This window comes from Sphaeramia orbicularis, chromosome 17 (genome assembly GCF_902148855.1).
Source record: "Sphaeramia orbicularis chromosome 17, fSphaOr1.1, whole genome shotgun sequence".
NCBI lineage: Eukaryota > Metazoa > Chordata > Actinopteri > Kurtiformes > Apogonidae > Sphaeramia > Sphaeramia orbicularis.
In genome coordinates this window covers 20,282,053-20,294,242 of record NC_043973.1, presented here as the reverse complement: position 1 = coordinate 20,294,242, position 12,190 = coordinate 20,282,053, and the positions used below count along the sequence as shown (strand labels likewise).

General features: G+C 37.8%; 1 protein-coding gene across 2 annotated transcripts; it reads left to right on the top strand.

Moving 5' to 3' along the window:
• The first annotated feature begins 2,248 nt into the window (after positions 1-2,248).
• Positions 2,249-8,956, top strand: map2k2b (mitogen-activated protein kinase kinase 2b). 2 transcript variants are annotated; one of them, XM_030159961.1, is made up of 11 exons: positions 2,249-3,226; positions 3,318-3,528; positions 3,634-3,780; positions 4,178-4,255; positions 4,408-4,459; positions 4,728-4,852; positions 5,998-6,213; positions 6,530-6,574; positions 7,160-7,221; positions 7,340-7,385; positions 8,038-8,956. In XM_030159961.1, exons 1-11 carry the CDS (start codon positions 3,138-3,140, stop codon positions 8,146-8,148), a joined length of 1,182 nt encoding a protein of 393 aa, XP_030015821.1. In that variant the 5' UTR covers positions 2,249-3,137; the 3' UTR covers positions 8,149-8,956. The 2 variants fall into 2 exon arrangements, with proteins under 2 accessions (XP_030015821.1, XP_030015820.1); XM_030159960.1 differs by having other exon boundaries at positions 2,250-3,226; positions 5,998-6,211; positions 6,522-6,574.
• Positions 8,957-12,190: the final 3,234 nt, after the last annotated feature.

The window sequence follows — 12,190 nt, the reverse complement described above, 5'->3', positions numbered from 1 at the left end:
CCTTTTCATATAGTAATGGGAGTTATTTTACACTTCATTTTTTACAGTTATTACTCTGCTATTCAGTGTAGCATTTTCATTTTATGGTGTAGCAACAAAACTTTGCTTGTTTATTTATTTAATGAAAATACAATTTTTGAGGCTGAAAAATGCTTACACAGTTATATTTCAAACATCTCCAAAATTGTCAACAGATCAAATTGGACCTGGCATTCCAAAGAGACATGAATATATAACATTTGGACAAAGGAGGTAAACACAACATGAGCTTGTTGTTGTTGTAAAAAACAAAAAAATGCTTTTGAAACCTGTACATTATCTTTTATTTTTTCTGCAGAATGTCTGTTGCTATGGTCTTTGACTGTCTCACACTCAATACTAGTAACCTCAATGGAAATGTGTACCTGAACTGCTTTTTGTCAGCAGTAATTGACACTGTGGTGAACAGGATGCCAAGACTCGCTTCTTTTCCACAATGATTTTTTGCGGCGTCATGCTTCTAATCATCAAACTGGTTCCTGAAGGTGCATTCCTCTCTTCTACTATTTACTGAATTGGAAACCTCTGAAAGCGTTTGTAAAAATGTATATGTTTTGTTTTGTCTCATGGCCATTTATTTATTTTTTAGAAATGCATGCCATGTACCTTGTACTAGCCATGTTTGAAAATATGGGTATGTCTATTGCATACTCTTTCCTGTATGTGAGGTGGTGTACTGTGGTCAGGAATATGGGCTTTTAGTGGCCGTTGCCACAGCTGCACACAAAGGCTCCATAATTTGCCCATACATTGTCTATTTCATACTCTTATTCTTTTTTCAATTTCTTTTACATCTTATTAGTGCTTTTTATATACTCTATTGATATACATAGACCAAAACCAATTCTAATTTAAGTGGCTTTAAATTCTCTTTGTGGTTGTTAGCAAGATCTTCCCATACATTATATTTGGCACAGCAAGCATTATGGCTGCTGTTGTTGCTATGTTTTTGCCTGACACCAGAAACATCAAACTTCCTGACCTTATCACTGAGGTTAATCCCATCAGGGGGTATGTTATCGTGTGTGAGCATGAGTAATGAATGACACAAGCAAAGATCATCACTAGTAAATGTTAGGGAAAAATTGTATGAAACTGAAACAATTTGTTCTCATGACCTGAACAATTTTGTATAAATTTTTAAATGGCTGCAGCACGAATGTATAGATTTTTAATGTTGTATGGAAGGGGTTCCCAAAGTGGGGTACGTGTACCCCCAGGGGAACTTGAAAGAAAAGAAGAAATACATTAAATAAATCATCAAGTACTGAATACAAAATAAATGATGAGAATTAATGTTGAAATATAAAACACAAATACATTCATATAATAGTTTTATTGTCAATCATCTGGTTTAAGCTTTGGTAACATTTTAAGAACATTTCTATTTTATTTTATTCAAAATGAGTTCATATGAGTAGCTGTGTAATTAATTTTTGTTGATGAAAGGTTCATTTATTAATTAATGACCAATTTATTTCTTTTTCTTATCAGTGAAACAGGACACTTTTCAGTTTATGCAGTTTATGTTTTGCGCACAAAATTTACTTAATTTTTTTTTTTTTTTTTAAATATATCACAGTTAAATATATGTTGTTTGTTTACAAAGTTTTGAAAATTTAAACCGACAGTTTTGGCACAGGAACAAATTTTGCCTAATTTTTTTCAATCAAAAATGCTGAAGTGAGAGTTGGGGGTACTTGGCTAAAAAGATTTATTTCAGGGGGTACTCCACCACAAAAAGTTTGAGAATCACTGTTGTATAGTGACTAGTTTCCAGCAATTTAGGACTTTGCTAAAACAGCAGATTTTTACATGAGGACATTTACTGTCACATTTATGTATATGTGACTGTGAGCAACATGCATACTGCCTGTTTAACTGGTTTTTGGTATGTTTCTCCTTTTACCCTTAAGCTGTTGCTCTGGAGACTGTAAAGATATGGACAAGAGCTCCCTCTACTGAGAGGAAATCACATAGCAATAACTCAGTACTGTGGTCGTTTCAAACTCTTTGGAACGGAAACTAACCTTTTATGCAGCCAAAAAGATGAGTACATTTGTTTAATAAAATTGCAGGTGAAGATGTATGATTTTTTTGTTCTTTACATTGGTTTTCTACGTAGTTCCTTTCAGCTGTAAATAGACCTACTGGAGTGCTCAGCTGATTGTCAATACTCAGAAATATCGCGAGACTTGGAACACAATTCACACGGTGGTGAACGGGTGCTGCTGGGCCCGGCTACGGTTCTGGATCTGCACTGTCCCCTTTACGCGACCGCCCAGACCGGGACCCGGTGCCTGTCAGCAACAACACACCTGCCAGCTGCAAGGAGGGGCAAGGATAAAGTAACCGAGAATACAACCCGATTTGACGGGTATTTGTAATTCTAAAACCAGGCTGGGGAACGGCACCGGGAGCTTGTGTAAAGTAAAACAATCACTTGTAATCATCTTGGTTAGTTGTCAGTGTGATACTGTCACGCAGCAACAGCTAGCCTGATGAAGTTAGCCTGTAAGCTAAAGTGAAGTGCTGCTAGTGATGGGACTGTTTTTGGAAATATTCTGTTTGCCGTTATGTTATAGCTAACTACTTTAGATATGGGTTGTAAAATCACCTATTAAATGTTAATGCGGACATCATAATACTAGTTATCGTGTTCATCTTTATGTGTACTTTTACGTCTCATCATTTAAACTAGTATCCTATCCTAGCATTACCACTCTCTAAATATTAGCCAACTAGCTAACGTTAGCACACTCGTTACAATAATCTGTCATTTTGTTCATTGTGACGTGAAACAGGAAAAGGGTCACATTAGTGTTGCTAGTGGTAGACCCTAGTTAACCTCTTTACCTCCATACCGTAGTTATGTCAGAATTAACCAGCTGATTTATAACTGAGAAGTGTTTTGTGCAAGTAGAACAGACATGACAGTACTGGTTAGTTAAGGAGAATTAATCCTGACCACAAATAATACATTACACATTGCAATACTGGTCATTTCTAAATCGGAGAAGTCGACATATAAAGGCTTAACGTATAGGTAATTCTCAGTAAATTATCTTATTTGAAAAAAACTTCATCCACAAGTGAACATGGCTCTTAAAAAGAGACCTGTGCCCTTAAACATTGCTCCTGCCTGTGATGGATTATCCACCTCCACCAACGTTGATGTTCCTTCTGAGTAAGTTATTCTGCAGATCAGATAGCTTTTTCATACACTGCAAGCTTTGTCAGCCATTTGCACTTCTAAAGATGATTTGTTTTCCTTTCAGAGCCAATGTAGAAGCGCTGAAAAGAGTATTGGAAGAGCTGGACCTGGATGAACAGCAAAAGAAAAGGCTAGAAGCTTTCCTCACTCAAAAGGCCAAGGTAGGCGAATTGAAAGATGATGACTTCCATCGAATTTGTGAATTGGGTGCTGGCAATGGTGGCGTTGTCAACAAGGAGTGTCACAGACCCTCAGGCATAATCATGGCCAGAAAGGTTAGTTAGTGCAAATTACACATCATCATTCTTATATGAATCCCCATCCTACACCAGAAAACATATAGAACAGCATGATATAATGTTTACTTTTTTCTTGTTTAGCTCATTCATCTAGAAATTAAACCTGCTATCAGAAACCAGATCATCAGAGAGCTTCAGGTGTTGCATGAATGTAATTCTCCCTACATCGTGGGCTTCTATGGTGCTTTTTACAGTGATGGAGAAATCAGCATCTGCATGGAGCACATGGTAAGTGAATTGGACAGGGTGACTGGGTATGTTGGTGGTTATTTGCATTTTTATGTATAATTTCTCAGTTAGAATTAAAAATAATGACTTATGGGTTTGAAAACAGCAATCAGTTAATGGTATTTTTGTTTCATGCAAAAATTTGAAGTAAAATTAAACAAAATTACACAAAAACAGTGTAATAATGTGTTCCCACTAAAGATGAATGTTTTGACTTCATGTTCTATAAATTTGAGTGTTGCATTTAAGTGTTTTGATAAAAAGTAACTTTTAGTGCTGAATCTTTGTTCAGTTGCTGTACTTAGTGCATATTACAGTAATGGGAAAAATGGGCTTCTCTGTAGAATCATGTGCTTTTTTGTATCATAATGTGTCTTCTGCTTTGCTGTGTGGGCAGGATGGTGGATCTCTTGACCAAGTGCTGAGAGAAGCAAAAAGGATCCCAGAGGAGATTCTGGGCAAAGTTAGCATTGCTGTACGTCATATTATATTATTACACTATATTAGCATATGTAATTCTGTTTTATAGTGTAGCAAGTGTGATGTATACACATACTCTTGATTTAGATAGGCACTACATTGTCATTTACTGTTGAAGATGATTTTTGATTAATTTCTCCTGTATAGGTTTTGAGAGGCCTTGCCTACTTAAGAGAAAAACACCAAATCATGCATAGAGGTATTCATATTTTTATGTATTTTATTTTTGATTTTAAAAACACAATGTTGTAAAAGAATAGGTTGCTTTTGTTGTCATTTAAACACTTTATATATGGACAGTGCTAATTATCTATATGTATTTTTTTTAATGCGATGATAATTTTACTATAATGTTAATGTATACTCAATACACTTTTGAGTTGTAGACAGCCCCTTCAGATTGCCACTTGCTTTGACTTGGCTTTAAGTTTGTAATTTTTTTTATGTAATATGCTTTTTACTTCCAGATGTAAAGCCTTCAAACATACTGGTGAACTCACGGGGGGAGATCAAGCTGTGTGACTTTGGTGTGAGCGGGCAGCTCATAGACTCTATGGCCAATTCTTTTGTAGGGACAAGATCCTATATGTCGGTATGTTGGTTTTCGTTGACTGTGTTTGCATGCACATCAGTATTCCAGACATTGTGGCATCTTTGAAGTATCTCATCTTTGTGTTTGTGATGGAAACATCATATACTGATTTCATTAACCTGGATAGGTCCTTCCACCGGGTTTGCGAAACCCAGATATTCTAGCTGGAGTACTCCGATAGTACAGGGATACAGTTACATGTATACATCTTATTCCAGTTACTGACAGCTGGGGATTATTGCGCAAGCGCTACATGACGCAACAGAAACACAATCATCTGTGCAGCAGGGACAGCAATTTACTACTGGAGTCACATGAAGAGTTTTGTGTTTCATTAATGGAAAATAAGAAATATTCTTGGTAGTTAAGGTGGAGCAAGCATAGGAAAGCGAAATGTTTCAGGTCTAGAAAAATAACCTACCGAACATTGGTTTCTTCAACACAATCAAAAAAACAAAACAAAAAAAAAAACAGAAATGTTAATTTGTGTATTAACATTAAATTAACATCATGATAACCCTCTGCCATTAGTCACAACTGTGTATCCTCATTCATCTTCTTGTCCTGTGACTATAAAAGCTGGAGGACATGTTGACTTGTTGATTTTGACTTCATTCACAGGTAATAAGATGGATCCCAGTGAGATAAATCCATAACACAATGTTGATATTCATTCATGCCGAGTCTACTGTCAACCAGAGTAGCCTAATTTTCCTCTAGCCAAAGTAACTTAAACTCTGGCAACAGTTACTGAAATGTCAGGTTAAATGACCATGTGATAAACATCACAGGCACCTTCAAAAACAACAGCACTAATGAGTAATTTGGATTCTAGGATTTATCATGTAAGCAAGGATTTCTGTGCCCATGTAAATGCCATATCCTAGAATGTGATCATAATCAGGATACTGATGTGCACATAAATGACCCTGAAACTTTAACTTGGTTTTGTTCCTCCACAATGCTCCGACCTGTAGCCTCTCTGCTATCTAAACATCTTATTTAGATTTTTTTTTTTTTTTAAAAGCTTTATTTTCTAAGTTACTATGCAGATTTGAAAGAATGTCTTAATACAATGTCCAAATGCATTATCAGTTTCCCTTTAATTTATGCCTCTTTTGTGTTGTTTCATGTTTGGTGTGTAGCCTGAGAGGCTGCAAGGAACCCATTACTCTGTGCAGTCAGATGTGTGGAGCATGGGGTTGTCGCTTGTTGAACTGTCAATCGGACGTTACCCCATCCCTCCTCCAGATGCCAAAGAACTGGAAGCCATATTCGGATGTTCCATCTTGGACAGCACTGAGGGAGAGACACACAGCAGTTCACCCAGGCCCAGACCACCAGGCAGACCTGTCAGTGGTGAGCAGCTGACACATAATTTCATTTTTGTTTTTTTATCCTGGCATATGATGACAGCATGAGACCTGTCATCTACTGTAAATAAGTGTTTTAAACAATGGATCTCACAAGGGAGAGACTGGTATTTAGCTGCAACAGAATCACAGTGCCATGTAGTTTCCACCTCTAAGTTTAAAATGTATATTAGCAGCAAATAATCGTTCTACATTTACTAACACATTTAGTAGTTTTACATTTACTTTATGCTGTCTTACTAACATTTAATGAATTTGAAAAGTTTAACACAAACTTATCTTTGGCTTCCCTGTAGGTCATAGCCCAGTAATGGCCATCTTTGAACTCTTGGACTACATCGTAAACGAGGTAAGAAACTAATAAATTATAACTGAATTATATTTTGACAAATTGGTCACTACTAGATGGCATCAGCTATTCATGTAGATCAGAGGTCACCAACCCTGGTCCTCATGAGCTGCTATCCTGCATGGTTTAGATCAGGGGTGTCCAATCCTGGTCCTTGAGAGCTACTATCCTGCATGTTTTAGATGAATACCTCTTCCAACACACTTGATTCAAATGATAAGCCTATCATCAAGCTCCACAGAAGCCTGATAACAACCGTCAGGTGTGCTGGAAGAGGGAAACATCTAAAACATGCTGGATACTAGCTCTGGAGGACTAGGATTGGACACCCCTGTTTTAGACGTTTCCCTCTTCCAGCACACCTGACGGTCGTTATCAGGCTTCTGCAGAGCTTGACGATAGGCTTATCATTTGAATCAGGTGTGTTGGAAGAGGGACACATCTAAAACATGCAGGATAGTAGCTGTTGAGGACCAGGGTTGGTGACCCCTGATGTAGATTGGCCCAGGTGTTTCTATAGAGACAAGGCTCAGAAAAGCACTGATTCTGAAATGAATCCCTTTATGTAAATCCTATGCATTTCAGCCGCCTCCCAAACTACCACATGGTGTATTCACCTCTGATTTCCAGGACTTTGTAACAAAGTGGTAAGGCACCATTTCTCTCTTGAAAGCATTGACCACATGTCCAATTTTATCTTGAGTATTTTTATTTATTTATTTAATATTTATTGAATGATTCCTCTCTTTTGTCTAATCTACACAGTCTCATTAAAAACCCAGCAGACAGGGCTGACTTGAAAATGCTGACGGTAAGTGTTCAACTTTTTCAGACCGCCAATATCTAGGAGACTGAAGAGCTGTGTTGTAAAAAAAAAAAGTGTACAAAAGTCAGCCTATTGTAAAGTGTAAAGGTAATTTTACATATATTCTATATTATGCATAACTGTTTGAACTCTATTTTACATTACATGAGAATGTTTGAAACTTTAAGCCACTGTACTGCACTCTGCATTAGGTCAGAGTGACACGCAGGCACCTGTTAGCACAGAGGTGCTTTCTCACAAAAGTTATCTCTTCCCTTACCCCCACACATTCCATTCTAGCACATGCGATATTATTCTCACACAGAGTAGCACAGAGACAATGATTTTTTTCTGTTTTCTTATAAGAGGCAGACAGACATTTTTCCCTTTTGTGCACTCTGACAGACTGCATTGCGCTCTGTATGACCTGTACGTTTTCTATTTGAAGCTTCAAATAAACACAAGAAGACATTGAACGTTTTGGTTTCACATTAAGGATGAATGAACAGAGTTTTTCCACAACAAAAGTCACACTTATAATTTGTATCAACATTCACTATAAAAGTAAATTTTTTTTACATTATATATTTAAAAAGTCATTTCCAAATGTCTGTGATGTTAGGCATACATGATTGTTATTTGTTTATTTATTTTGCAGAACCATACTTTCATCAAGCGGTCTGAGGTGGAGGAGGTAGACTTTGCTGGCTGGCTTTGTAAAACCATGGGGCTCAACCAACCCAGCACTCCTACACACGCTGCAGAGTGAACATGCAACCCCCTCATGTGCACAGTATGTGCGTACATGTGAAAAGATGGAGAAACTGCAGCATTAAACCACATACCCACCACACTGTCCCTCAGGTGAACCTCCAAAGGGTCATTCAGATCATAGGCCTCAGCTGTCATCCAGTGTTATCCAGGGTTGTTCTGTTTTATGTTGACTACAATATGCTGTATCTTATTTGAATGTTTGTTGACAAATGTAAACACAAATAAATACTCATTTTTGCTAATTGGGATTTGGGGAAATTAAATGACTTGTTAAGAGATTAATAAATCTATTGCTGCTAGACTGGAACTTTTTACCTCCTATGAATCAATGTCCTGTCATTGGAATTATCACTACTTTTACAACCATGTCCAGTGGTCTGTACTGCTGCACTGGTTGTCCTTGTGTTGTGAGGGCCATATCTCCAAGACACAAGCACTGAAACAGACAACTGTGCTTAATTTTTCATTCTCCATGCCACATTTTATCTGGTTGTATTTTCCTTTGAATTTTTAAGGCTTACAGCAAGAGTGAATCCATCCCAGTTATTATTACTACAGAACACATTTGCACAGGCATATACCATGTAAACGTTTGTTTTTATATTCATTATGCAGATGCATTGAAAAATGTAAGAATTGGTTTATTTTACTGAATACATTGGGTGATGTGTCTTTTCTTATCAACAGGAATTGATTTTCATTTGTTGACAAGACTGTTTCCACAAATGTTGAGATGTCTTGAGGTGAAGAACGAAGTTTATAACATCAAAGCATGACCCTCATGTCAAAGCCAAACATGTTAACATAAAATCCTCTGTTCAAACTGTACAGGGTGTCCCATAAGTCTCTATACATAGGAAAAATAAACGTTTCTTGACATAAACAATTTTTATTTATATAATATGCTCTATATGACTGCCATTTTGTCGGGAACACATTTCAATGCGTGTCTGCTGAAGAACTATAAAGAAGAAATATAAAATACATGTTAGAACCATATATGTATGGAATGTATCATGTCTCCTATGTATGGAGACTTAAGGGACACACTGTAGAATGGAGTTGTTTCTTTGTAATTGTAAGCAGCATCCTTTAGCTTGCACTGGTACCATCAGCTTCAGGTTATTTATGTAGGAATAAAGTCTGACTTTCATTGCAACACACAGGGCAGTCTTGAGTCAAACAAGTGGCAATGTCTTCGTATAGGCTGAAATGTAAACAGCAGGACATGCGTAGATTTGCCATTCAAGTACATCCTGTGTTGTGGCAGGATTAGGGCATTTCTCTCCTTTGTTTTGTTCTGTGTGTGGACTTCCTTCTTTCAGTCAAATGTTTGAAAAACATAGATGGTTTTATGGTAAAACCATCAAAAACTTTGTCTTTTTAAGTCAAAATTGTCAATAAATGGTATGTATTATAAAATGTGAACACTGTTTTCTTGTGTCAGAATATTTTTCTGTCTTGCTCTCATTTCACCAGAAGGGGGGAGCATATGTGATGCAAAGCACTAAGGACTTCGCCACATATGCTACTTAACAGAAATATATATGTGTATATGTGCTGTAGGCTGAACATGTGTACACTGTTGCTTCCTAGGAAATGAGCGCATACACTGAAAGAGAAAGCAGGAAAGCGAACCAAAGCCCAGCTGAAATGCATCAGTCGTCCATTTGGATTACAGCACAGTGATTCATGTGTTTGCCTCATGTTTGGAGGGATAATAAAATGTCTCCCTCTTGAATGTCTGTCAACTTCAGGCTGAGAGTGGAAGGCCTTGAGCTCAGAAAGCTGTAGTGTTGCAGTATGTGGGGTGGCTAAGTCTGAGCAGTGTTGATGGGAGGGGGTCTACTGCAGCAGAAAAACAGCAAAGTCTGCAGTCATTAATATGCAAATATGCAAATGAGGGTGTAATTAAGATTGGGCGTTTGTCAGTGGCTCTTTGATTGCTAATGAATTCCAATCTGCAAGAAAGGGGGAGGGGATGATGAGCTAAAAATTAAGAAAAAGAACAGGATGGTATTGTGCTTTTTGCTCCCAAAAATGAGGGAAAAAAGTCTGTGACCAGTCTATAGCATGTAAAGGCCTCATTGAACAAACAGAATAATGAAGCTTTGACTTTAACAAAAAAATACAGAACATAGCTGCTTTTAGACTCATAAAATGTGAACATAAAAATGCTCACCCAAAAACTAATAAGAGGATTCACATTTTGGACAAAGCACAATGCAGCAACACAGAAATACTGTTTGAACACCAGCACAAAAGGAAGACGAAAAGATGTGACTGTGAGCTGATGCCAACACAATTAAGCGTGTACACTACCACTGAGCATTCAGCATGGCAGACTAGAGCCGCCACATGAAGGCAGAACGATTTCTGCTCATTAAGAGTGATGTGGCTGACCCCTGTTGAGAGAGATGCTCAGGTATCTTGGCAGGTGGTGTGCAGCAGCAGCATGTTGTGTGGCACAAACAATGTTATTTTCATATTTTTGGCAAACGGTGGCCTGCAGTTCACACACGAGCACACACTGGTGTTATTGCTGTTTTAGTAGTCCCTTGACACTTGTACATCTTCCTTCTCTGGCATGTGAAATGACTCTCTATTCATGAAATAAAAACAAATTAAACGTGAGGAAGAAAAGCGGAGAGCAGCTGCGTTTGTCACCTTACAGCATAATGACGTCTTTATGTTAAAGCACATTATATTCTATGTTCATTTGACTGGACCCAACATTCACCACTAGAACATTCTGATATCCATCCAACGTATCCATCCAAAAAAGACAAGCTCTGGAGTAAACTCTGTTGGGATATAATAAAAGGAAAATCCACAGCTTTACATCACTTATTGAATCTAAAACTATTCAACACATTACCAAATATTTATGTTACAACTGTGAGCACAAACACTAATGCTAATATATTTGGAATAGACTGTCAGCCACTGATCCCAGCCGTGCTGTGTTTGGCGAATAATGGAGTACATGAGTGTGTTTGTTTCTGTGTGAAGTGTGTGTGTCTGTGAAAGAGGGGGCTGTATTTTTTTTTACAGGAAACAGGAAACCAGAAGTCATAACAGGATGCCCCAGGTTTTTATACTGTACCTGATGCGTGGGTGGCTGTATGGGGGTAACCCATTTAGAAAACTATATAGCTTTTCTTGAGGAAGAGGGAGCCCAGGAAAGTGTGGGTGGAGAAGAGGGTACACTCTTTGGGGTTAGGAAAATGGAGTTCCACTCTAAATATAGCTTTTGTGTGTCTTGCATCTTACCGTACAACCTCGATGCTGTTGTGCCGTCACTGCGTTTGTCCTACTTTTTAAAAGGCGACAACCCCAACATGGTTTGATGTTACGTGTCAAGCTGTGATATGATCACTTCGATGGTAAATACATGCACCATCTTTCCCCAGGTGTACTGTTCAAGCGTCACTGTGAATCTGTGACATGGGACAAGTTTTGTCATAATGAGGTTGATCTATTCTCACTGAACACTTCCAGTCTTGCAGATACATGTGTGGCTGCATTGTAGCACTGCATTCTCACCCATTCAGCTTCATTAGGCTTAATGATGCCATTTCAAGCATGCACTGCCTTTTATTTGTGTCTAAGTAAAATATTGTGTGGTGCATTTCTTTTCTTTTTCTTTCTTTCTTCTTCTTCTTTTTTTTTTAAACATTTGTTTAGTCGTAAAAGAAGAGCATTATTACCAGCCTTCAGGCACACTGTTAATGGTATACAGGTGTGTGCTTAAGTGCATGTGTGCAGGGCATGCTTAGCACATGTGTGTATGTGTGTGTTTGTGAACCACAAAGTGGATGGCTGAGTTTTCTCGTAAAGGCTAGCACAGATGTTATTTAGGTTGTTTCCCCTCAAACCAGTTGAGGTTTTCTCTAGAAAGTCTCAAAACAAATGCTGACATTAACTGGAGTCCTGTTTACATAACCACCAAGGCAAAACTCATGAAAAACAGCAACCGAGACTTTTTCTTCTTTAGTCACTTGCTGTCTCATGTTGTAAACTCTGAATTTGTTGTT